Raw genomic sequence first — 27,766 nt, 5'->3', positions numbered from 1 at the left:
AGGACAGAGTGTCATCCCTCTCCTCTAAGGAATACCCGGTTCAGCTGGCATATTAATGCTTAGAATAAAGCAGGACCACAGCAAAAAGTGGGAATAGATGGTTCATGAGTAACAGTACAGAAACATGTAGAAGGAGTTAGATGGGGAAGATCAATTGGTATATGTGAATTCATCATTTTTTAAGTGGGCCAGCTCTGGTACTTATTGAAAGACATCTTGGATTAAGGCCGAAGCAAAATACTGCGGATGCTGGGAATCTGAAATAAAAACAGAAAATGCTGGAAATACTCAGCAGGATTAATGCCTGCTGCACATTCTTACTTGCTGCACTGGTGGTTCTGCAACTAGTTATTTTTTTCTCACCCTGTCCCCCAATCACTGATTCACGTTGCCAGTTCTATATGTTTATGACCATCTTCGTTGTAGCATGTACTGTACCTCATTGTACCTGCACTCAGCTCCTGTCTGTCGTTGGTAAAAGGTGAACTAGATGCACCTTGGTCCTTTTCTCATCTAGCAATTCCTATGCTGCAATAACATGGAGCAGTTGGTCAACTGCACTGTGAGACTAAACACATCTTTAGCATGACTTATCCCTGTTACTCAGCCCCATGGGTTAATGAGTGGAGGACAGGAGGAGAGCTCCACATACAATGGGAGCATCTGGGATTAAAAGTCCAGACATAGATCCAGGTCCAGATATAGATCTAGGTTCAGATTCAGGTCTAGATCCAGAGTCCAGATGTAGATGCAAATCTAACTCTAGGTCCAGGTCTAGATCCAAGGTCCAGATCTAGATACAGATCTAGATCCAGGTCCAGATCCATATTTAGCTCTAGGACCAGATCTATATGCATATCTAGCTCTAGATCCAGATCCAAGGTCCAGGTGTAGAGTCAGCTGTGGCTCAGTACACTCGCCTCTGAATCAGAAGGTTGTGGATTCAAAGTCCCACTCCAGGGACTTGAGCACATGAATCTAGGCTGACACTCCAGTGCAGTGCTGAGGGAGTGCTGCACTGTCGGAGGTGCCGTCTTTCGGTTGAGACGTTAAACCGAGGCCCCGTCTGCTCTCTCAGGTGGACGTAAAAGATCCCATGGCACTATTTCGAAGAAGAGCAGGGGAGTTCTCCCCGGTGTCCTGGCCAATATTTATCCCTCAACCAACATCACTAAAACAGATTATCTGGTCATTATCACATCGCTGTTTGTGGGACCTTGCTGTGTAAATTGGCTGCTGCGTTTCCCACATTACAACAGTGACTACACTCCAAAAGTACTTCATTAGCTGTAAAGCACTTTGAGATGTCTGGTGGTTGTGAAAGGCACTGTATAAATGCAAGTCTCTCTTTAGATGCAGATTTAGCTCTAGGTCCAGCTTGCTCTAGATCCAAGGTCCAGATCTAAATGCAGATATAGATCCAGATCTAGCTCTAGGTCCAGATGCAGATCCAGGGTCCAGATGTAGATGCAGATCTAGCTCTAGGTCCAGCTCTAGATCCAAGGTCCGGATCTAGATGCAGATATAGATCCAGATTTAGCTCTAGGTCCAGATCTATATGCATATCTAGCTCAAGGTCCAGATGCAGATCTAGCTGCAGATCCAGCTTGCTCTAGATCGAAGGAGCAGATCTCGATGCAGATATTGATCCAGATCTTGCTCCAGATGCAGATCTAGCTCTAGCTGCAGGTCCAGCTCTGCACTGGTATTGCCGGGTGTGTGTGTGTCGGGGCAGAGCGAGTGCGGGAAGTGACGTGCGGTGAGTGCGGAGCCGGGCCGGAGCGGCATGGCGGAGGTGGCCGAGCGGGAGTTTCAGAGCGCGGCCTGGGAGCAGGCGGCTCCGGGAGCGGAGGGCGAGCGGGCCATGGCCGAGCGAGAGCACCAGTGCGCGGCCTGGGAGGAGGTGGAGCCGCAGCCGGAGAGGGAGCGCCGGGCCTCCGGGGACTCGGACGGCGGGGTTGACAGGAGGAGCGACGGATACACCTTCTACAGGTGGGAGGAGCCGGCGGGCCGGGGCTTGGGCGTTCCTGGAGCCGGGGCCTGAGGTGCTCCTGGGGCCGGGGCCTGGGGTGCTCCTGGAGCCGGGGCCTGAGGTGCTCCTGGGGCCGGGGCCTGGGGCCTGAGGTGCTCCTGGGACCGGGGCCTGAGGTGCTCCTGGGGCCGGGGCCTGGGGTGCTCCTGGGATCGGGGCCTGGGGCGCTCCTGGAGCCGGGGCCTGAGGCGCTCCTGGGACCGGGGCCTGAGGTGCTCCTGGAGCCGGGCTGCACGGGTCCAAGCTCCTGCGGGCCGCGGGGAGACTCTCGGTGTATCTGTTCACATTGGAGGGCAGTATTGGGAGCTGCTCCTCTCCCTCACGGTGTTTGGTGATGGTTTATTGCCCCCTCTATGTTACATAATTGACCCTTTTTTATACTGATGCTTTTGCTCCGAGTCAGAAGGTTGTGGGTTCAAAGTCCCACTCGAGACTTAAGCACAAAAATCTAGGCTGACACTCCCAGTGCAGTGCTGAGGGAGTGCTGCACTGTCGGAGGTGCCATCTTTCGGATGAGACGTTAAACCGAGGCCCCGTCTGCTCTTGCAGGTGGACGTAAAAGATCCCATGGCACCATTTTGAAGACGAGCAGGGGAATTATCCCTGGTGTCCAATATTTATTCCTCTGTCAACATCACTAAAAAGCAGATTATCTGGTCACAGTCACATTGCTGTTTGTGGGAGCTTGCTGTGCGCAAATTTGGCTGCCGCGTTTCCTACCTTACAATAGAATCATAGAAACATAGAAGATAGGAGCAGGAGTAGGCCATTCGGCTCCTCGAGCCTGTTCCGCCATTCAATGAGATCATGGCTGATCATCCAAACTCAGTACCCTGTCCCTGCCTTCTTCCCATATCTCTTGATCCCTTTAGCCTTAAGAAATATATCTAACTCCTTCTTGAATATATTTAATGAATTGGCCTCAACTGCCTTGTGTGGTAGAGAATTCCACAGGTTCACCACTCTCTGGGTGAAGAAATTCCTCCTCATCTCAGTCCTAAATGGCTTACCCCTTATCCTTAGACTGTGACCCCTGGTTCTGGAATCCACAACCATCGGGAACATCCATCCTGCATCTAGCCTGTCGAGTCCTGTTAGAATTTTATAAGTTTCAATGAGATCCCCTCTCATTCTTCTAAACTCCAGCGAGTATAAGCCCAATCGACCCAATCTCTCCTCATACGTCATTCCTGCCATCCCAGGTATCAGCCTGGTGAATCTTCGCTGCACTCCCTCCATGGCAAGAACATCCTTCCTCAGATAAGGCGACCAAAACTGCACACAATACTCAAGGTGTGGTCTCACCAAGGCCCTGTACAACTGCAGCAAGACATCCTTGCTCCTGTACTCAAACCCTCTCACTACGAAGGCCAACATACCATTTGGCTTCTTAACCGCCTGCTGCACCTGCATGCTTACCTTCAGCGACTGGTGCACAAGGACACCCAGGTCTCGTTGCACTTCCCCTTCTCCCAATCTATTACCATTCAGATAATAATCTGCCTTCCTGTTTTTGCCTCCAAAGTGGATAACCTCGCATTTATCCACATTATACTGCATCTGCCATGCATCTGCCCAATCACCCAACCTGTCCAAATCATACTGGAGTTTCTCGGCATCCTCCTCACAGCACACATGCCCACCCAGCTTTGTGTCATCTGCAAACTTGGAGATATTACATCTAGTTCCCTCGTCCAGATCATTAATATATATTATGAATAGCTGGGGTCCAAGGACCAATCCCTGCAGTACCCCACTAGTCACTGCCTGCCACTCGGAAAAAGACCCATTTATTCCAACTCTTTGCTTCCTGTCTGCCAGTCAGTTCTCTATCCAAGTCAGTACCTTGCCCCAGTCCCATGTGCCTTAACTTTACACGCTAATCTCTTATGTGGGACCTTATCAAAAGCCTTCTGAAGCCCTCTTAGTGACTACAATTCAGAAAGTACTTCATTGGCTGTAAAGCGCTTTGGGACGTCCAGTGGTGGTGAAAGACGCTTATGTAAAATGCAAGTCTTTCTAATGCGGAGCAGTTTGGGGTTTGCATCAAGCAAAAAAGCAGCAATCTAACTCCTCGAATTTAACTGCCTCTGGGGAGCGGCTGAGGGGTAGAGGGTTGGTGGATCGATGGAGGGATGGATGGATGGATGATGTTGCATATCTCTGTTGTTGGGTGCCAGTGATCCACGGCTGGTATGGTTTGTTGGCTTTGCATTGCCCTCCAGAGGGACAGGTCCAAGGACAATACCTGATCAATAAATGGCCCCCAAAATCTGATTTGTATTTGCCATCCAATTCTGTTTAAAACAATACTGTCAGTTTTAAATAGTTAACGTATATTGGCTGGTTAATGCTGATTGTGTGTGTTGTGAAGAGGATGTAAAGCTTGTAACTTGGAACAGTCCATGTAACTGGAAAGGCTGTAAAGTACCAAAGGGATTGCACTTATGTCCAAAGCTATAAAAGATAAGTTCAGACCTATACTCATCATCATCCGTCCGGAAACAATCAGTTCAAAAAGTTTTCAAAACCAAGACAGGAATCCTTCATGTCAGTCTTTCCTACTTGTATAGGTTGCTTGGATAAGCTTGCCCATCATAGCAACGAGCCCATTCTATGTCCAGCACACAAGATTTTGATTCATGCGAAAGGGAGGATGGGGTATTTGAATGTTAAACTGGGGTTACAGTTGTCTTTGACTGGAATTGCGAGTTTTACAGGGTTGTAGTTTGTGAGCGTCATATGTTTTATCATTTGGGTTGGACGGTACTAAGATGGGTTTGGAGAGTAGCATGGACCCAAAGCAGTCAGGAGCTTGAGACGGTCACAGCCCATGAGTCACTGTTGCATAACTGTTGTCTTTGTTATCTATGTACAGAATAGTTGGTCATTATGTGAGATACAAAAATGTAATGTAATGGAGTACTGTAGTTTTTGCGGTTACATGTTATGCAATTAGATCCCCTTTGAAGTAGGACCTTGTTATAGTTTTTGTTTAACTGTGCATTGTAAATTATTTTGGAAGTTGTGCTGTAGCATGTTATGGAAATTCCACAAATCCCTAGAAGACTGAACTTCCCAACATCTATAAGACATGGTAATAATGGAATATGTAAAGCACATAATTCACCAATGTCTGTGAATCAATATTCCTTTTAATGTGCCAGTGTTTTGGGGGTCATCTTGCATTGCTTGGGGTTCATACCCTTTGCAGTATAAGTGCAAAAGTTTAAGCGCTGAGGTTTTCCAGTGTGTGTCACTGAACGGAGCCCTGTTCGTGGTTTCTGCCCTGGCTAGTGAGGAGTTTAGAGCCTGCAACAAAACTCGGATCAGCCATCTCCACATCACTCTCAGCAGGTTATGGTCTCGGTGAACTATCTGGTGAACTGGCCATCTCTCACTGTGTTGAATTGAGGTAGCTGGTGGAATTGACTATTAAACCTGAGCAATATGTTAGAATCATAGTCGTTTACAGCACAGAAGGAGGTGATTTGACACATTGGGCTGGATTTTGTCAATGGGGAGCTTTTGGAGGCGGGACTCCCACTTGTCGGGTTTTAGTCCCGCCTCCATCGACTTGTGGCCAACCCACGCTATTTTCCCTTGATTGACCTTGTTAAGCCCGCCCAGCGGGCTCAGCAGGCCAATTAAGGGAAAGTCAGTTACAGGGGACGTCAGCAAGTGCCGTTTCATCTGTCAAGAGCTTTTGACAGATGAAATGTCATCATTTGACAGCTCTGTGAAGCTGTCAAACACTGACAATCTGTCTTCTAAGTTGTGTTTTCACTCAAGACTTAATTAGAAAGCCTTCCTGAGCAGAAAGCAGAAGGCTGCAGCTTTTGACAGTTCAGCGGCCATTCTGCTTTCTGTGCCGGTGAGCTGAGGGACTCCCGAGACCTGAAGGGAGGAAGCCTGCAGGAAGAAGTAAAGGTAAGTAAAACTTATTAAAACACTTTACACACACCTCACACACTCACCTCTGCACACACGCACCCATTACTCACCTGCACACCGGACATCTCGGCCCCTCCGACCCCCGCAGACTGACGGCCTGCCTCGCTGACCCTGGCGAGGTTCGGAGCCGTCGGGAAGCCCGCACTTCAGGGCTCAAAATAGGGATTAGCCAAAAAACTGCCTGTTAACTACCTGTTAACAGGCAGTTAATTGGCATTAATCCCCTTCATGCCTCGAGGAGGCAGGACCCGGCGCGGGTCGGCTACCCGCCTCCTGGCAAGATGGCTTGGGGGCGGGTTGGGCACCCGCCCCCAAATTCTGCCATTTTCCCGGCAGTCCCGCCTCCAAAGCCGCCTCCCCGGGGCTGGCAAAATCCAGCCTATTGTGTCTGTGCCGGCTCCTTGCTAGAGCAATCCAAAACTAGTCCTACTGCCCCACGTTCTTCCCCCTAGTTGAATGCACTGTTAAGCTGCGCTGTGGGAGCACGGGAGCCAAATTTGTTCGGCAATGGTTTGTAGTTAATGGAGCTCATTGTTCGTAGCACTCTTGGAATCGGATAGATTTGGGATCATGCAGTGTGCCACTCCACTCTTGTTTGTTATGAATTTGAAAGCAATTTGGCACTGATTAATGTAATTCCAAAGAGCAGGCAGAAAATACTATTGAAGACACACATTACAATTGCAGCATTGTGTAGTCTAGAGCTGGCTCAGTAGAGGGCCCATCCTCAATCCATAGTGACGGCAGCAGCAATAATTGTACATGTCCCAGTGTCTCCAGCAGTTGTGTGTTTGTGTTCACAGAGGGCCCATGCTCTGAGTCCCACCCTTGACTGAGAATCAGACTCGGATAATTTTAGTAGGTTGGAGTAGTGACGTTGTCTTAAGGGAAAGAGGAAAATCGGTCTGAACAAGTCCAGCTCTGCAGAAATGCACATTCTGATCATGGGGCACCATAGACCATATAGAAGCCTAGAACCCAACTACCCTGTCTACTAGCCAGGTCAGCTGCAGGAAGACCTCTTTTGTGGGGCATGGTTTGTAATGATTTCCCAACTGGTGCACTCAGGATATAGTGATTATCCACTAGCAGTGACTGGTAGAATAACAGCCTACTTCAGTACTGTGCAGTCTGTGATAACGAGCAGTTCTGGTCTAGGTCTAGCTCCTGTAGTAACCATCATGTGTAGTTCTGGATTTTGTTCACTGGTTTTGAATTCCAGGTAAACATAATTCTTTCAGATGTTTAATCTTCAAAGCTGATATTTGGTGTTTGCTGGCTAACCATGGCACACCCATTTCATTACCCTTCATTCAGTAACTGGTTTGCTACACCATCCAAGCTATGGTTTGTAAAGTCCCTAGTCCATGTTTATACTGACTACGCTCTGTGAGAGTGGTATTGAATGATGTTGATCTCATGTAAAGTAAGAGATGGTAAGCAAATTATTAAAGTGTAGAGTGGGTGTTCCTCCATCCTTTCTCTTCCCCCCTCCCCCCAGGAATAACTCAGTGAGGTTAATGATCATGTGGGGTGGCACTGACCAATTAAAGACTGGGAGGACCAGGCTCAAAGCCACCTTGTCTGGGGCGAAATAACTGATCATAGTCTGTGGGGCTACAGTTAACCTCAGCATCCTGGGCTATTGCTGATGGCTATCTAATGACTCCTGACAGGAAATATTTATCTGGACACCAGATAAGGCGTAAGGTTCGACTGTGATGTTCCCAATAGACGAGCGGCTCATTGATAGTCAATGTCCAGGCTCATGTGTGAAGCATGACTATTTAAAGCAGGTCCTACCATATGTGGAATGTAGCCCCGCAAGACTGTCTGCCAGCATGAGATGTACGAAGAGTATCTCTGTGGTGGGTAAGAAGCTTTAATGAAATGTCATCCTTTTTCTAGAGACCGGAAGGAATGGGCTGATGTTAAACCTGTTCCACAGGATGATGGTCCCAATCCGGTTGTTCAGATTGCTTATTCTGAGAACTGTAAGTATTGAATTGGTGGTGGAATTAATTTTGTGGATGAATTAATTCGGAACTTGATGGCATCAAGAAGATTTGGTCTCTTGTGCTGTCAGTCCTTCTATAATTGAATTAACAATTAATAGATGATGTTTTTGCGTTGCTAATGCAAAATTGAGTGCTACAACTTCTGCAGCATCCCCTGCCTCAGCCCATCTGCTGCTGATCCCCTCGTCCATGCCTTTGTCACCTCTAGACTCGACTATTCCAGTGCTCGCCTGGCCGGCCTCCCATTCTGCACCCTCCGTAAACCAGCTTATCCAAAATTCAGCTGGCCATATGCTAACTCGCACCAAGTCCTGCTCGCCCGTCACTCCTGCCCCCACTGACCAATATTGGCTCCTGGTCCCCAAGCGCGTCAAACGTAAAATTCTTAACCTTGTATTTGAATCCCGTTGTGGCCTCGCCCCTCCTCATCACTGTAAACTTACCCCACCCAAAAACTCTCTGTTCCTCTCACTCTGGCCCCTTGTGCATCCATGCCTTCAGCCCCACTGGATTTACATTCTGGAATTCTCTCCCTAAATCCCTCATCCCTCTGCCCTCCACCTCCTCCATTAAGACCTTCCTTAAAGCTCAGCTCTTCGACCAAGCTTTTGGTCACCCCTCCTAATATCTCCTTCTTTGGCTTGTCCTTCATTTCGTTCCTTAACACCTCTGAAGCACCCTGGGCCCTTTTATTCTACATTAAAGGCGCTATTATAAATTGAAGTTGTTGCTGGAACATTGCACTTTACTGCACATTTTATGGCCTTTTCTCTGGAGTCCTGGATCTCGAACCTGTGGAACTTTTGATCCTCTGAATGAACCTTCATATAGAAGCATAGAAGACAGGAGCAGGAGTTGGCCATTCGGCCCCTCGAGCCTGCTCCGCCATTCAATGAGATCATGGCTGATCATCCAAACTCAGTACCCTGTCCCTGCTTTCTCCCCATATCCCTTGATCCCTTTAGTCTTAAGAAATATATCTAACTCCTTCTTGAATATATTTAATGAATTGGCCTCTACTGCCTTGTGTGGTAGAGAGTTCCACAGGTTCACCACTCTCTGGGTGAAGAAATTCCTCCTCATTTCTGTCCTAAATGGCTTACCCCTTATCCTTAGACTGTGACCCCTGGTTCTGGACTCCCCTGCCATCAGGAACATCCTTCCTGCATCTAGTCTGTCTAGTCCTGTTAGAATTTTATAAGTTTCAATGAGATCCCCCCTCATTCTTCTAAACTCCAGCGAGTACAAGCCCAATCAACGTAATCTCTCCTCATACGTTATTCCTGCCATCCCAGGTATCAGCCTGGTGAATCTTCGCTGCACTCCCTCCATGGCAAGAACATCCTTCCTCAGATAAGGCGACTAAAACTGCACACAATACTCCAGATGTGGTCTCACCAAGGCCCTGTTCAACTGCAGCAAGACATCCTTGTTCCTGTTCAACTGCAGCAAGACATCCTTGTTCCTGTACTCAAACCTTCTCGCTACGAAGGCCAACATACCATTTGCCGCCTTAACAGCAGCTTTGTTACCAGAATTAACCGGATCATCAGTGAGGGGAGACCTATCCATCGGCCTGTCACTCTGCTCAGAATGCCTGTTTGAAAAATGCCTTTTCAAAATTTGTAATAGTTTTTTAAATTCTAGATAATTCAGTTATTGGTAATTGGGTTGTAAATTAGCTGTGAACTCCAGCTTTCTGAAGCGCTTTTTTTTCCTTCCAGTTAAAGATGTGTATGACTACTTCAGGGCAGTTCTAAAGCTTGATGAGCGGAGCGAGCGAGCACTCGGCCTGACAACGGATGCAATAGAACTGAATGCTGCGAATTACACAGTATGGTAAGGCAGTTCGAGCTGGCAATCAACTTTCTCTGCGGAAAAGCAACGGACACAAATTGCAGTAATCCTTTGCATCCAAACTTATGCCGTTTTGATTTTAATATCATTACTTAACCGGCGAGCAACTTTTGCGTGCGGTTGATAGTTTCTTAAAGTAGCGTTGCTGCAAAAAGGGAAATCTAGATTAAAAATACCTGTGCAATTCACACTTGGTGTTTTATTCTGCTTTTAGATGTAATGCTGATTTATAAGGATAAAGAAAATAGGATTCTTTTGCAGTGCAGTTATAAGTGTAGAAGGCAATCACATGTATAAAGATTAAATTCTAAGGCCAGAGAGGATTTTACTGCCACTAATCCTGAGCAATTTGGGAATTTATCAGTTAATGATGCAGCGATGCTATAATGTGCATCTTGGAAATTTATTTACAATTGTCTAGTGGTTCACCTTTGTTATTAGGAGAAAAAAAAATGTGGCCCAGCGATTTTTCTTAGTTCCTGAGCATATTCCGTTGTAATTGTCAGATTGTAGTATAACTCCTCATTTTGGAATTAATGAATTCTCAGCCTGTCCATCAGCTTTGTATATCATCACCTGTCTCCGCCCCGACCTCAGCCCATGTGCTGCTGAAGCTCTCATTCATGCTTTTGTCCCCTCTAGACGATATTTTTTGTTGTTCTTGAAATGCTAGCAAGGCCAGCATTTATTGTCCGTCCCTATTTGCCCTAAGAAGGTGGAGGTGAGCCGCCTTCTTGAACTACTGCAGTCCGTGTGGTGAAGGTAATCCCACAGTGCCGTTAGGGAGGTGATTCTAAGATACTGACTTGGCGACGATGAAGGAACGGCGATATATGTCCAAGTCAGGATGGTGTGTAATGTGGAGGTGACTGTGTTCCCACAACCTTGCTGCTCTCATCCTTCTTGGTGGTAGAGGTCGCAGAAGAGTGAGATGCTGTCAAAGTAAACTTGGTGGGGTAAATGTATTTGCCTGTTATAATTGCATTGTAGATGTTTTTGCCTCCACTATTCCACCTAATGTTACTCTGAGTGATGGGCACTTGGAATAAAGACATTCTTCCTAACCTCTGCTTTAGATTTACTTTTTACAAGTTCAAATTTACTTCACCCTGGATTTTCCACTCCTCCAGTGAGGTCCCCTCCCAGCCGCCTCCCCTCCCTCTTTAAGCACCGACTGTGTAGTTTGGGTTTCTCTGGCTTTTTTGCTGGTAGCACAACACTCGGGGCTAGTCTTGCAGCTCTTCTCCGCACCCTCTCCAATGCTCATAGATGGGTGTATTTGCAGCATGGTGACTAGAATTGAACACAGTATCCAAGTAGGATCTGACTAGCACATCGTAAAACCCCAACATTAGCTCTGGGAACTTATATACTGCTGTGCGCATGTCCCAGCATTCTGTTAACCTTTCTAAATTACTTTGCCATATTGCATAGACATGCAGAACCATGAGACTTCCATCACTTACAGGTCCCTTTCTAAGTACAGGAAACTTTGGTTTATCCGCAGGTTATATGTCCAGAATACTTGATCTAACGGCAAAAATCAGGAGCCGTTTTCTATATTTTTTTTAGTTCTCATTGCTTTTTTTTCCCCCAGTCAAGCACTGCAAGGTCTGTAGCTATAGCAACAGCTTCAGCTACAGATGCTTGCAGCTGCAGCCGACTGTTTTGAAGCTGTTGCTAAGCAACAGGGTTTGTTGATTCACACGGAGCTTCTCAGTTCTGTATGTTTAAACATTAACTCTGGTATGTCCGGCACACTTGATGTTACGGCACCAGCTCGGTCCCGTCAGTGCCGGATATCAGAAAGTTTCCTGTATCTCCTGCTACCACTAATTTGATTCAACGTGATAAATGAGAGCAAGAACAGCGAATGTGGTGCTAGTATTGTGTTCCTTCTTGGCTTGGATCATTTGGTGTCATGCCCACCTCTTGATCAGAAGATTCTTGAGCACATAATCTGAAGTGGCAATTAATGACGGATCGGAGGTGCCGAGTTTGGACGAGACCCAATCTGCTTGTTCCAGTGGCTCAGATGGGTGTTAAAGATCTCATGTCACTATTGGAAGGAAGAGCAGGGAGTTCTCCCGGGATGTCCTGGGCCAACATTCATCCTTCCAGCAACACCGGCAGATGCAGATTAACAGTTGATTCATCTCATTGCTTTTGGTGGGATCATGCTGTGCACATATTAGCTGCCTACATAATGCAACAAAGGTTCACCAGACTGATTCTTGGGAAGGGGCATTGTCCTATGAGGAGAGATTGAGTAGGCTAGGCCTATATTCTCTAGCGTTTAGAAGAATGGGAAGTGATCTCATTAAAACATACAAAATTCTTACAGGGCTTGACAGGGTAGATGCAGGGAGGATGTTTCCCCTGGCTGGGGAGTCTAGAACCAGGGGTCACAGTCTCGGAATAAGGGGTCGGCCATTTAGGACTGAGATGAGGAGAAATTTCTTCACTCAGAGGGTGGTGAATCTTTGGAATTCTCTACCCCAGAGGGCTGTGGAGGCTCAGTCGTTGAGTTTATTCAAGACAGAGATTGATAGATTTTTGGATATTAAGGGATATGGGGATAGTGCAGGAAAGTGGAGTTGAGGTAGAAGATCAGCTCGAGGGGCCAAATGGCCTACTCCTGCTACTATTTCTTATGTTCTTAAGACAGTGACTGCATTTCAGAAGTAATTTGTGTGAAGCGTTTCAAGGTGTTTCTCAGTGCTGTGGTACGAAGTCTGGAACTCTCTTCCCCCAAAAGGCTCTGGGCGCTGACGTAAGAAAACTACTAGGCACTTGGTCTGAGTATTAAACAAGGCTTTAATCAACTGTTTTTCAACATGGAGATCTAGTTGTGTCCTTCACTAGTTCCTGTTAAAGAATGTCCTGCACAAGCTGGGCCCATGCCCGATTGTTTATACTCTCCCTGGACAGTGCCACCAGCAGGCCGCCCAGTGTTATTACCGTCCCATCAGTCTACTCTCAATCATCAGCAAAGTGATGGAAGGTGTCGTCGACAGTGCTATCAAGCGGCACTTACTCAGCAATAACCTGCTAACTGACGCCCAGTTTGGGTTCCACCAGGGCCACTCAGCTCCTGACCTCATTACAGCCTTGGTCCAAACATGGACAAAAGAGCTGAACTCAAGAGGTGAGAGTGACTGCCCTTGACATCAAGGCAGCATTTGATCGAGTGTGGCATCAAGGAGCCCTAGCAAAACTGAAGTCAATGGGAATCAAGGGGAAAACTCTCCATTGGTTGGAATCATACCTAGCACAAAGGAAGTTGGCTGTGGTTGTTGGAGGTCATTCATCTCAACCACATGACATCACTGCAGGAGTTCCTCAGGGCAGTGTCCTAGGCCCAACCATCTTCAGCTGTTTCATCAATGACCTTCCCTCCATCATAAGGTCAGAAGTGGGGATGTTCGCTGATGATTGCACACTGTTCAGCACCATTCGAGACTCGTCAGATACTGACGCAGTCCGTGTCCATATGCAGCAAGACCTGGACAACATTCAGACTTGGGCTGACAAGTGGCAAGTAACATTCGCACCACACAAGTGCCAGGCAATGACCGTCTCCAACAAGCGAGACTCTAACCATCTCCCCTTGACATTCAATGGCATTACCATCGCTGAATCCCCCACTATCAACATCCTGGGGGTTACCATTGATCAGAAACTGAACTGGACCAGCCATATAAATACTGTGGCTACAAGAGCAGGCCAGAGGCTGGGAATTCTGCGGCGAGTGTCTCACCTCCTGACTCCCCAAAGCCTTTCCACCATCTAAAGGCACAAGTCAGGAGTGTGATGGAATACTCTCCACTTGCCTGGATGAGTGCAGCTCCAACAACACTCAAGAAGCTCGACACCATTCAGGATAAAGCAGCCCGCTTGATTGGCACTCCATCCACCACCTTCAACATTCACTCCCTCCACCACCGACGCACTGTGGCTGCAGTGTGTACCATCTACAAGATGCACTGCAGCAACTCGCCAAAGCTCCTTCAACAGCACCTTCCAAACCCGCGACCTCTACCACTTAGAAGGACAAGGACAGCAGACGCATGGGAACATCGCCACCTACAAGTTCCCCTCCAAGCCACACACCATCCTGACTTGGACCTGTATCGCCGTTCCTTCACTGTCGCTGGGCCAAAATCCTGGAACTCCCTTCCTAACAGCATTGTGGGTGTACCTACACCATATGGACTGCAGCGGTTCAAGAAGGCGGCTCATCACCATCTTCTCAAGGGCAATTAGGGATGGGCACTAAATGCAGGCCTAGCCAGCGACGCCCACATATCTTCAATGAATTAAAAAAAATTTTTTTTTTATTTCACATGAATGGCAAGATTCATGTCATTCTTCCCACCTGAAAGATTGGAAGTCCGGCGGCTTCCTTCTACCGAATTAATCGGACTAAGAATAGACGCAGTCGTTTAGATCTCTATTGGAGGCTGGAAGGCACGTCTCCTCAGACCGTGTTTTGGTCCCTGGGTCGCTTGGTTCGTACCGGCGGGCCGGCAGAGTCCGTGTCGACTTGATCGACCTGAGGGGGACTGGGGAGATTGTGGCTCCGGGTGTGGGCCCCCAGCGGCGCAGAGCTGGCTTCACCCTGCTCAGTAGTCGGTGACTGACCGGCGTCCGGGCTTCGGGTGACCATCCCGCGGGGAGCGCTCTGTACCCCGGGTTGATCCAGCGGAATAGCTGGCAGATCCCTTGACCTCCCGGGTAGGGCGTCATCCTCAGAGGAGCGCTGGGGCAGGCCGCCCAGCATTATTACATAAGTCATTTTCACATGAATGACAAGATTCATGTCGGGCGCTGAGACAGTTGGAGCTGTCAAGAGTGAGATGGATAGATTTTTGTTCGGTAAGGGTATTCAGTGATATCGAGCAAAGGCTAAGTGGAGTTAAGGTGCAAATAAGCCACGATCTAGTGGAATGATGGAGTAAGCTCGAGGGGCTGAATGGCCTCCTCCTATTCCTCTATAAATGCAAATTTCTTTCCATCCGAACTGACTGTGCTTATTTGCAATTTTTGTTTATTCTCCTCAGGCATTTCCGCAGAGTGGTATTGCAGTCTTTGAACAAGGACCTCAGTGAGGAATTGGTTTATATCTCCGATATCATTGAGGACCAACCCAAGAACTATCAAGTTTGGTATATAAAAAAACAGTTGCTTACCGTGTTAATAAAACCAGATGATTAGAGAGGCAAACAGAAAATGAGACTTTGTAACTCTGTTGGCTTCTAGGTATCACAGACAGAAGATTGTAGAATGGTTAAAAGACCCTTCGCAGGAGTTGAGATTTATCTCTGGGATCCTCAAACAAGATGCAAAAAACTACCATGCCTGGCAGCACAGACAGTGGGTGATTAAGGTACTCCTGGTACTTCTTATTCTCTTTCCATTGTGCTGAAGATTAACCCAGTCAAGAGGTTTTTTTTATTTAACAATCTAGATGAGAAGCCAAGGACCGAAATAAAGTTGGAACGGGGGGAGGAGATGGGACAAGTCGAGCTCGGTAACACCAAGCTTGGATTTTAAAACTCGTCTCAATTGTAGGATGAAGGGAAGACTGAAGGAGTAATGAGTTCCACAGACTAGAATGCCTGGGAAAGAGTGGATTGGAGTCGGAAATGGCGCAGTGACCTCAGGATAAAGGGTCGGCCATTTAGGACTGAGATGAGAAATTTCTTAACTCGGAGAGGGTTGTGAATCTTTGGAATTCTCTACCCCAGAGAGCTGTGGATGCTCGGTCGTTTAGTATATTCAAAACTGAGATCGATAGATTTTCGGGCACTAAGGGAATTGGGGATATGGGGATAGGGCGGTAGAGTGGCGTTGATGTAGAAGTTCAGCCATGGCCTACTCCTGCTCCTATTTCTTATGTTTTTAAGACATGGTGGGGGTGCTGGGGGGGGATTGAACCTGGCACCTTCCTGATCTGTAAGGCTCAGCTCCTCTCACATTATCCAGCTCAGCCATCAGGAGATATAAATGCTACTTTTTGACCATCCTTTGGTCGGTCTGTTCTGAATTGTCTCTTTGTTTCATTCACTCTGTAAAGTCTGTTCTCCTTAGTCAGGATGCTAGTTGTACGTGAATGATAGATTAGCTACCGAGAAATGTACCATGCACCCACACAGCTTGTCCATTGCGTCCCTTTTTGAAGTGGTGTATGTAGATCCTTGCTTATCGTAGCTATCGCTCATTTGTAACCTCTGGGAAAGGGACAGGTCCTGATGGGCGAGGTTCTGATGTGGTGAGTCTATAGATGTCACGTGAGCTTCCCCCAATTGCTCAGTGGCCCGAAACATCACCTGCTGTGCACACACTTAAGTTAATTTATTATACGTTGCTTGCAGTATACGGCGTGGCCCTGCCGCGTAGCGCGCTGATTTTTTTTTTAACATTCTGTGACTTGCAGGAATTCAACCTTTGGAACAATGAACTAGCGTATGTGGATCAGCTGCTGGAAGAGGATGTGCGAAACAACTCTGCGTGGAACCAGCGATATTTTGTCATCTCAAACACCACCGGCTTTAACGACGCTGCAGTGCTTGACCATGAAGTCGAGTTAGTCTTTCTCCATATATTTTTTAATTATTTCCACTTGCAGTTAATCCAACACTAAAGCTCCTGCCTCCAGTTAGGGAGGGGTTTAGTTAGGAGGACTTCACAGTCACAGACACACTGCTTGGTGCTCTACCAATACGTAGAACACCATCACAGTAAACTGGAAACAATACTTTCTGATACAAGAGGACACACGTTCAGGGTTGTGAAGGAAAAGGTTATTACTGATATTAGGAAGCTTTTCTTTACACAGAAGAAAGAAAGGACTTGCATTTATCGCCTTTCACGACCTTGGGACGTCCCAAAGCGCTTTACAGCCAATGAAATACTTTTGAAGTGTAGTCACTGTTGTAATGTAGAAAACGCGGCAGCCAATTTGCGCACAACAAGCTCCCAAAAACAGCAAACATAGAATCATAGAAAGTTACAGCACGGAAGGAGGCCATTTCAGCCCATCATGTCCGCGCCAGCCAACAAAGAGCTATCCAGCCTAATCCCACTTCCCAGCTCTTGGTCCGTAGCCCTGCAGGTTACAGCATCCCAAGTGCACATCCAAGTACAGGAAACTTTTTTTTATCCGGCACGGACGGGACTGACGTGGTGCTGGTTCATCAAAAATTCCGGATAACCGAACGCTATAGTAAAAGATAGGGAGAGCTGACAGCTCCGTATAAAGCAACAAACCCTGTTGCTTAGCAACAACTGTAGAACAATGAACACAAGTTTCAAGCGTCTCTGTAGCATAACAACAGCTGCAGCCACACCCTTGCACAGCAACAAATGGAAGAAGGCAAATAAATATGAAGTAAAACCTACTCCTGAATTTTGCCGGATAACCGACATTTCCGGTTATTTAGGTGCCGGTTAATCGAAAGTTTCCTGTACTTTTTTAATTTGGTAGGATTCCTGTCTCTACCACCCTTTCAGGCAGTGAGTTCCAGACCCCCTCAACCCTCTGGGTGAAGAAATTTCTCCTCCAATCCCCTCTAAATCTTCCACCAATTACTTTAAATCTCTGTCCCCTAGTTTTTGACCCCTCTGCTAAGGGAAATAGGTCCTTTCTATCCACTTTATCTATGCCCCTCATAATTTTATACACCTCAATAAGGTCTCCCCTCAGCCTCCTCTGTTCCAAGGAAAACAGACCCAGCCTATCCAGTCTTTCCTCATAGCAATGAGGTAATGACCAGATAATCTGCTTTAGTGATGTTGGTTGAAAGATAAGTATTGGCCAGGACACCCGGGAGAACTCCGCTGCTCTTCACCTGATAGGTCAGCTAGGTCCTCAGTTTAACGTCTCACTCGCTCAGTGCTGTGTGAAGTGTGAGCCTGAACTTTGTGCTCCAGTCCTGGAGCGGGGATTGAACCCATGACCTTCTAACCGGACAAGAGTACTAACTCTGAGCCAAGCTGTCACTTAGTGGGAAAGCAACAGGCTTAGTATTCTGGATAGATGAGATCCAAAGGATTGAAGAACCTCCTTTATCTGAACATCTCTTGTGAACCTAGATTTTATTTTTTCCTTACAAAAGCACGTTGAGATGTTTGACACCAGGGTGAAGTGCTGGTGGGGGGAGCAACTTGAGATGTAAGAGTATCACACAAGAAGTACACCTATTGGTACAAAGTGTTTTAGTGTATTGGCCCATGTGTGCCTTTTCCTGTCGCGATTTGGTACCAATATTCTAAATATGTCTCGTGACAACATTGAGATGTGTATATTCACGGTTCTAAAACACACTGATGGGCAATCAGAGTTCCAGTTCGAGGAAATATCACACTCTGGGTTAATGCTGTCTGATAACTTGCACCTCTCCATCAGAGTTAATGAAGCTTCTTGTTAACTAGCGGGTAGAACAATTCCCCCATCCCCAAAAATTAATTTAAAATATAACCTGATGTTTAACAGTACAACTGCGCTATTTTTAAATCACCGCTTTTCAAATGTTATGGGAAGCAACCTAAAGATTTTAGATTTTTCAAGTTTTTTTTTAAGTGACCCATCTTGGAGTAGCAGTTCCACTTTTTAATTCCTCAGTAAAATGTGCAAGCCGCTTCTCCTCATAAACACTGGGAGTTGTAACGGATTATATCTGTCACTAGAGGGAGTTGCACGCCTGTTTTATGATGGTTGGCCAAGAATGTTCGAGTGAACGTGAATATATCTATAAAATATTAAAACTGCGCACAGCATTTATAATGGAAACTGCCTGTGTCACGCTGTAATTACACCTTCCAGAAAAGGGTTGGGGGGTGGAGAATGACGATTGAGGCCGTCGCCCCTGTCCTGTGGTGGTGATCATAGATGAGCAAGCTATGCCGCCAAGCTACTGAAAACAATCTAATTTAAAAAGAACCTGTGCAGTTTCAGCCTCTAATAAACGACATCAATTATATTGAAAGCCCCGTTTTTCCAACTGCTCTGTCTATTAGTCATGTCAACAGCACCCACTACTCTTGTACGACTGATAATGGATCACTGAACTCCTGTCTGTAAATGAAGCCCTTATTCATCATGTTCCTGCACTCTAACACTATTGTATACCACTTCACAGGTATACCCTGAAGTTGATCAAAAAGGCTCCTCATAATGAAAGTGCATGGAATTACTTGAAAGGGTAATGTTCATTTTTTTCTGGATTGCAGAATCGTGCGTCATATTAATTCAAAGCTTAACCTAGGTGTAAAGCCTCCGGAGAGATCAATGTTTTGAATCATTTTGTTTTTTGGATTTGATGAGGGTGGAAATTGCCTTGAAGGTAATTGTTACACTTTAAGTAGGATCATAGAAATTGCTAGACAAGAAAAGGCCGAAACCCATCTAGTTTGTCTTCGATCATCCTGGTAGTCACGTGGTAAAACGATAATGGGAGTTGTTGACTGATCATAGTAATCAATCTCTATCAGTTGGTCTACAACAGACCAAGACATGACTTGAGGAAAAGCCCCCCAGTGGTGGAGAGCTTTGGGAACCAGAGGTCCGGAGTCACCTGTTCCTCCCAAGCCCGCTACACTCACCGCACGTCGTGTCTCAAATTACTCATATACTGTATCCCCAAACTTTGTTTTCTGAAAGAAATCTATCGAATTTACATTTGACTGAATCAATACCAGCTGCTTCCACCATCTCCCCAGGGAGCCTGTTCCAAAGATTGACCACTCGCTCCCTGAAATAATGTTTCTGCAAATTAGTTTTGAATTTACGCGCCCCCCCCCCCCCTCCCTTCAAGTGCAGGCCATGTCCTCTGGTTCTGCCGATCTGGACAAGGTGAAATAGCTTGTCGTGGTCTACTTTATCTAGTCCCTTCAGAATCGTTCTATGAAATTAAGTAACCTGAAAGATCATTGCTTCATAATGGTGCTGCCAGATAATAAATCACTGCCTGCAATGGTGGGTTTTCCCAAAACCAAATCCCCAGTATACTTTCAGCAGTCACTTTACTGTAGAAACTGCAGCGGTTTGAGCTCCTTTAGTTGCGTCTACAGTTGCAGCAGAGTTTTGAGTTCAGTAAGTTCTTATCTGTGTCTTTTTTTAACTGGTTTCTGACGAAAGCATATTCCTATTTTATGTAGCTATTTTATATTTATTTATATATGTGTCTGTACATTCACGTGTATTTCGTTGAACTATTTTATATGAAGAGGTGCACATTCACACAGTTTATGAAGCCGTTATATGATTGCGGTGCATTCAGGCAGCTATTTTATGAGGTGGTTGCATATTTAGGTGCACAACCACACACATTTTATGAGCGTGTACACTCCTATAGATAGTGTTTTGGCGTTACTGCTCATTCTGACTGCCGGGTGCCTGCGGGTGGAATGTATCCCCACATCAGGCTGCTGCACTGGGAGCAGTGCCGGTCGGGGGCCGAGGCAGCTTGGGTTTTGCAGTTAATTAGTGTTGAAAAGATGGTGGGCAAAGGTCCTGCATGGTGGTCATGCTGGTTGAGGTTGGTGTCCCTGATGGCCAGTGGGTAGGTTGTTGCACCAAGGGGGGGGGGGTACTTCGTGTTGGATGGGTCTCTCCCAAGTGCGGGCCCCAGAATATAGCGTTCATTTTTGACTCCTTTTGGAATCTGACGGAGTGTTAGTGTAAATAGTTTTTAGTCAGAGAGGACAATTCTAGATATCCAATGGGTGTGGTGTAATTCTGCTTTGATGTGGCATATGATTCTAGCTTGTTGGTTTGGAATCCACATTCTTGTCATTTGAAAAATTAATGCTAGTTTCTATCTCTCTCTCTCCTCCCTCCCCAAGAATTCTACAGGATCAGACTCTCTCCGAGTATCCAAACCTATTGGAGCAGATTCTGCAATTGATGGAGAAACCTAGTTCCCCTTACTTGATTGCTTTCCTGATTGACATGTATGAAGATCTCCTGGAGAACAAATGTGAGAAGAAGGAAGAGACCTTAAATAAAGCACTGGAGGTCAGTCACTTGGTCACGGGATGTAATCCAGAGGGTGATGGCACTTACTGGAATAACTATGGAGAGCAGTTCCTAACCTATTACAAATGTAAGAAGTCACACAACACCAGGCTATAGTCCCAACAGTTTTATTTGAAATCACAAGCTTTTGGAGTGCTGCTCCTTCGTCAGGTGGAGTGCTGCTCCTTCGTCAGGTGAAGCGCTCCAAAAGCTTGTGATTTCAAATAAAACTGTTGGACTATAACCTGGTGTTGTGTGACTTCTTACATTTGTCCACCCCAGTCCAACACCGGCATCTCTACACCATAACCTATTACAGTACAGGCATCCATTTTGCCAAGAAAAACATCCATTTCAATCCTCCCAAAAGACCGTAGTCTTCCGTCATGGCTTCCACCTGTGAAATGATTCCAGAGTTTTTGCCTGCACCTACCCAGGTGTCTATTCCATGTGTTGATCACTCTTTGTGTAAAGAAGGATATCCTGAATCAGTCCTAAATTTTGCATTTCATGAATCTGAACATTGTCTTACTGTCATTTTAGTTTGAAAGGAATGTCCTGGACCTACTCTTGCTATACTGTTTATCATAAACCTTTAAAAGGTTAATATCAATCACCTCCTTTTAAGCCCATGTTTCTCCAGTTACTCAGTCTTGTGATGCTAGGGATCAGTCTATTGGTTTTTTACTTTGCACTGCATCCATGGTTGAATATCTCTCTTGTGTCTCCGTGATCAGAACTGAACAGAGTAACACAAGGTGTGGTCTGACCAGAGCCCTGTCCAGCTTATGTACTCCTCTGACTTGTACCCTATTATTTTTGGCTGTATAGTTGAGCATTCTGATTTACAAGTAAGGGTAAGTGATCTACAGCCCGAAGAGTAGGGTAAAGGCTGAAGGAGGAAGACATTTGGGAGCAATGTACTGCCCTCAAATTAAGTTATCCCCCATTCTATAATGTTCACCCCACTCCCCTTTATAGCGCTGCTGATTGTAGCTCCGATTTCAGTGGCAGTGCTGCTGCTACAGTGAGCCTGAAATCTGGCTTTTACCAGCACCTCAGGAAGCAGTAGCTCTGTCATGGAAAATAAAAACATAAACACAGCCATGAGAGAGAGAGAGGAGTCTCCATCAGCCCTCGTGAAGGTGCAGCAGTCAGAAAACCCCTCTCACTTTTTCAATGGTGTATGCAGCTATTTGGCTGTTCTGTTGCTTTGGAATTCATCCCACTTAATAGGGTGAGTTACACAGCACTGGTAGCTCAGGGTGTTCCAGAATCATAAGAAATAGGAGCAGGAGTAGGCCAATCGACCCCTCGAGCCTACTCCACCATTCAATAAGATCATGGCTGATCTGATCCTAACCTCAAATCTACTATCACTCTACATCCCACCCAAACCCATGTGATCGCCTGGGAGAGGCGAAAAACCAGATAAAAAACCCAATGGCCAATTTGGGAGAAAAAATCTGGGAAATTCCTCTCCGACCCATCTAGGCGATCGAAACTCGTCCAGGAGATCACTCTGTCCCTATATTTTCTACAGTACTTACCTTCTGTAAAGGTGATCTCCACCCCAGCCAGGAACAGGAATAGAACCATCTCCTGAAATCTAACACATAATTAGAACACAAGAAGTAGGAGCAAAACCAGGCTACACGGCCCCTGTGCCCGCTCCGCTACCCACAGGGCCATGACCGTTCCGAACCTAGACTCATGTCCAATTTCCTGCCCGCTCCCCGTAACCCCTAATTCCCTTTACTTCTAAGAAACTGTCTATTTCTGTTTTAAATTTATTTAATGATGTAGCTTCCACAGCTTTCTGGGGCAGCAAATTCCACAGACCTACTACCCTCTGAGTGAAGAAGTTTCTCCTCATCTCAGTTTTGAAAGAGCAGCCCCTTATTCTAAGATTATGCCCCCTAGTTCTAGTTTCACCCATCATTGGGAACATCCTCACCGCATCCACCCGATCAAGCCCCTTCACAATCTTATATGTTTCAATAAGATCGCCTCTCATTCTTCTGAACTCCAATGAGTAGAGTCCCAGTCTACTCAACCTCTCCTCATATGTCCACCCCCTCATCCCCAGGATTAACCAAGTGAACCTTCTTTGTACTGACTCGAGAGCGAGTATGTCTTTTCTTAAATATGGACACCAAAACTGTATGCAGTATTCCAGGTGTGGTCTCACCAATACCTTGTACAACTGCAACAATACCTCCCTGTTTGTATATTCTATCCCCCTAGTAATAAAAGCCAACATTCCATTGGCCTTCTTGATCACTTGCTGCACCTGCATACTAACTTTTTGAGTTTCGTGCACCAGGACCCCCAGATCCCTTTGTACTACAGTACTTTCCAGTTTCTTGCCATTAAGATAATAACTTGCTCTATGATTTTTCCTGCCAAAGTGCATAACCTCACACTTTCCAGTATTGTATTCCATCTGCCAAATCTCTGCCCACTTACTTAGCCTGTCTATGTCCCTTTGCAGGTTTTTTGTGTCCTCCTCACTCACTACTTTCCTTCCCATCTTTGTATCATCTGCAAACTTTGATATGTTACACTCGGTCCCCTCCTCCAAATCGTTAATATAGATTGTAAAGAGTTGGGGACCCAGCACTGACCCCTGCGGAACACCACTAGTTACTGATTGCCAGTCTGAGAACGAACCATTTATCCCAACTCTCTGCTTTCTGTTAGATAGCCAATCCTCTATCCATGCCAGAATATTACCCCCAATCCCGTGATTTTTTATCTTGAGCAATAATCTTTTGTGTGGCACCTTGTCAAATGCCTTTTGGAAGTCTAAATACACTACGTCCACTGGTTCCCCTTTATCCACCCTGTATGTTACTTCCTCAAAGAACTCAAGCAAATTTGTCAAACATGACTTCCCCTTCATAATTTAATAGGACAAAGTCAGCATGGTTTTATGTTTATCCAAATGTCCCGTTACTGTCTCCTTAATAATGGACTCTAACATTTTACCAACCACAGATGTTAGGCTAACCGGCCTATAGTTTCCAGCCTTCTGCCTACTACCCTTTTTAAATAAGGGTGTTACATTAGCAGTTTTCCAATCTGCCGGGACCTTTGCTCAGTCCAGGGAGTTTTGGAAAATTATTACCAATGCATCCACAATCCCTACCGCCACTTCCCTCAAGACCCTAGGATGTAAGCCATCAGGTCCAGGGGATTTATCCGCCTTGAGTCCCATTATTTTACCAAGTACCACTTCCTTAGTGATTTTAATCGTATTTAGCTCCTCCCCCCCCCCTAGAGCCCCCTGTTTGTCCAGTGTTGGGATATTCTTAGTGTCCTCTACCGTAAAGACTGATACAAAATAATTGTTCAGCGTTTTTGCCATCTCCATGTTTCCCACCATTAATTTCCCGGTCTCATCCTCTAAGGGACCAACATTTACTTTAGCCACCCTTTTACTTTTTATATAACTATAGAAACTTTTGCTATCTGTTTTTATATTTTTTGCTAATTTACTTTCATAATCTAGCTTCCCTTTCTTAATCAGTCTTTTAGTTATTTTTTGCTGTCTTTTAAAGACTTCCCAATCTTCTATCCTCCCACTAGATTTGGCTACCTTATATGCCCTTGTTTTTAGTCAGATACTATCCTTAATTACTTAGCCATGGATGGCTATCTTTTCTTTTACACCCTTTTTTCCTCAGTGGAATATATATTTTTTGGAAGTTGTAAAATAACTCCTTAAATGTACACCACTGATCATGTACCGTCTTACCCTTTAATCTATTTTCCCAGTCCACTCTAATCAATTCCGCTCTCATACCTTCATAGTCTCCTTTATTCAAGCTCAGCACGCTTGTTTGAGATCCAACCTTCTCACCCTCTTAATTGAATATGGAATTCAACCATGTTATGGTCACTCATTCCAAGGGGATCCTTTACTAGGACATTTTTAATTAATGCTGTCTCATTACACAGGACCAAATCTAAGGTTGCTTGCCCCCTGGTCGGTTCAGTTACATACTGCTCAAGAAACCTATTCCTAATAAACTCAGTGAACTCATCCTCAAGGCTGCCCTGCCCAATTTGAAGTCTCTCTCGGAGCTCCATTAAAACCCACCTCTTTGACCAAACTTTTAGTCACCCTTCCTAATCTCTCCCTTTGGTTTGATGTCTGTTTTTCCTCAGGGGAGCCCCTTGTGAAGCGCCCTGGGATGTTTTTTTCTGTGTTTGAGGTGCTGTATTAATGCGAGTTATTGAAATGAGTTTGGGCCGTCTTGGTAAGTTGAAATTTAAGGAATTGGGGGAAGGAAATGGACGCATTTTAGTTTCTAATCGAATGCCTTTCAATGTTGATCTCTTTCAGCTGTGTGAACGCCTGGCTATGAAACGAGACACGATCCGACAGGAGTACTGGAGATACTTTGCAAGATGCCTGAAGGCCAAGTATGGTGTTAATCAGGAAGACACTGAACCTATGGGAAGTGAAGACACCCTTCAGGAGAGCTGTAATAACTAAAGACCATTTCTGCAGTTTGTATCTCCTAGTACGCAGGGCAAAAAATAGTGATCAATAGTGATGGGTTTTTCACATTCCTCTTTCATTTTCTCTTAACATCTACACAGCATGCTTGTGTATGTAAATGTGTAAAAACATAACTTTTTGTATATGTATATATATTATTTGAAGCACAAAGTTAGGAATAAATAGCAACTGTATAACCACATTTGATATCTTTTTTGCTTTGAATGTACACTTACAGATTAAATATGATGCAAGAGAACATCATTGAAACGAAGTCAGCTTTACTCACATTGGGGTAGACAGTGGAATTTATTTAAAATGTTAATTTGTTTTTTAGTTGCCATAATTGCAGTTAAAATATTCACAAAGCTACGGTGCCAGTGTTGTATAGTTTTTACTGCCTATTGCCAATAAAAGCTTTTGTGAAAGTGTTAAATGTTTTCTGTCGTGTTCATTAAAAAAATTCATTCAGTAATTTAAAAAAAAAGTAATTTTAAGTAATGACTGCATTGCCATTTTGGTGAAAAGATCTTCTGTCTCACTATTGGTCTTGTTCTGAACGGCATCCTTAGTTCATTTTCTCTCTTTATAACCAGAACAACTTGCATTTATATAGTGCCTTTAATGTAGAAAAACATCTCGAGGCGCTTCACAGAGGTGTAATCAAACCAAAATGGATGTCAAGCCAAAGTAGACAATGACCAGAAGCTTGGTCTGAAGGGATATTTACTAGTCCTAGCCCCTTTGGGGTTATCCCAGATCAGGCGTATTTCTCAGATGTTCACTTTCAACTAAAGTTTGAGGTAGCCGAATCCTAAAGACGCTTAATTGGGTCTAAAGGTCCGGACTATCCCTAAAGGAAAGGAACAACCCGAGAATGTTACCGTCCTCTAGATAGCGCTTATAATAAGTTTAGCTAGACTGTAACTTCCTGGATATTATGAGGGTCCGGACAACTCCTTCAGAATTATGTAACTCTTCACCAAAGAGTGTACCGAGATTGAGTTTGCGAGTTATTGATACAGAAGACTTGAGACAATTCTAAAAATATATAGAGATTTATTAAAAGAACCGACATGCAATTTACAGTTGGTGAATCAGTCAATCGCAACGTTAACAGTTCTAAAAAGAGAAAACATTATTAACAGAATCTTAATTTTAAATCTTAACTTCGCTACAGTATTACAGTTCTTAAAGTTTTCTATACAGGATATCCATCAATATCAAATACCTTTGATCCCCGAGGTACAAAGAGGTGGCTCTGTGGTCTCCAACTATGTGGTCGAGAATCACTTTGCCCGATTAAAGCGAGTCTGCCCATTTTGAGACTTCAATATTTATACCCTTTTTCAGTGGTATTTCCTTTAAGGTTTTCTGCTGATGCAAGTTAATTATCCCTATTCATCTTTCTGTTGACCTCTGCAATTCTTACTGCTACATCAGCTTGTAATATTCTAGAATCTTGTCTCATCTCCAGGTGTTCTGGGGTCACCATATAAAACAGTGTGAAGGGCAGGTGTTCCTTATTTTATATCCTCTTTACGAGGGCAGATGTTCCTTATCTTATGTGCCATCTTTATGAAGTTTAAATTAAAACACCTTAATCCAGTATGGACCATTGTTTTGTTCCCAAAAGATCAGCTTGTCGGAGCCATGCACCTTCTGTTTCAATAAGGTTAATTATTCAGGGTCAACAACTGTCTTATCTCAATAGCCAGAATTCTTTCATAGCTATTTTATAGTTAGGTTGCTGAATTTCCAAACCCAGTTTGTCATGTTTTAAAGAATTTATAAGGTAGAGTTCCTTATATAGTATATTCCTTTACAGGTCAAAGATGTGGACCATGTCTTAAAGGAGGAGAGGGAGGTGCAGAGGCAGAGATGTTTAGGGAGTGAATTCCAGAGCGTGGAACCTAAATGGCTGACGGCACAGGCACTCATGGTGGGGAGAAGGGAGTGGGGGATTCACTAGAGGCCAGAGTTGGAGGAATGCAGAGTTCTTGGAGGGTTGTAGAGCTGGAGGAGGTTACAGAAATAGGGAGGGACGAGGCCATGGAGGGATTTGAACGCAAGGATGAGAATTTTAAATTTGAGTAGTTGGTGTATCGAGAGCCAATGGAGGTCAGCAAGCACGGGGTTGATGGGTGAGTGAGTGGGACTTGGTGAGGGCTAGGATACGAGCAGCAGAGTTTTGGATGAGCTTAAGTTTATGGAGGATGGGAAATTAGTGAACAGTTTTAGGAATAAAAACAGAAAATGCTGCAAATATATAGCAGGTCCATTAGCACCTACAAATAGTAAAGGTAAAGGTTTGAAGTCATAGAATCTTACAGCACAGGAGGCCATTTGGCCCATCATGCCTGTGCTGGCTCTTT

General features: G+C 45.2%; 1 protein-coding gene across 2 annotated transcripts; it reads left to right on the top strand.

Annotated features, from left to right (window-relative positions):
* Positions 1 to 1,668: 1,668 nt before the first annotated feature.
* Positions 1,669 to 25,827, top strand: fnta (farnesyltransferase, CAAX box, subunit alpha). Of its 2 annotated transcripts, XM_086007402.1 has the most exons (9): positions 1,675 to 1,992; positions 7,895 to 7,980; positions 9,729 to 9,843; positions 14,925 to 15,029; positions 15,124 to 15,250; positions 16,301 to 16,449; positions 19,005 to 19,067; positions 20,710 to 20,881; positions 25,233 to 25,827. In XM_086007402.1, the coding sequence occupies exons 1-9, from the start codon at positions 1,787 to 1,789 to the stop codon at positions 25,383 to 25,385; spliced, it is 1,176 nt and encodes a 391-aa protein (XP_085863528.1). In that variant the 5' UTR covers positions 1,675 to 1,786; the 3' UTR covers positions 25,386 to 25,827. The 2 variants fall into 2 exon arrangements, with proteins under 2 accessions (XP_085863534.1, XP_085863528.1); XM_086007408.1 differs by lacking the exon at positions 19,005 to 19,067 and having other exon boundaries at positions 1,669 to 1,992.
* Positions 25,828 to 27,766: the final 1,939 nt, after the last annotated feature.

The sequence above is a fragment of the Somniosus microcephalus genome, chromosome 2 (assembly GCF_052327205.1).
Source record: "Somniosus microcephalus isolate GS21.2 chromosome 2, FLI_Smic_1.0, whole genome shotgun sequence".
NCBI lineage: Eukaryota > Metazoa > Chordata > Chondrichthyes > Squaliformes > Somniosidae > Somniosus > Somniosus microcephalus.
Note: the sequence above shows the minus strand (reverse complement) of the source record. Positions and strands in the feature narration are given on the sequence as shown.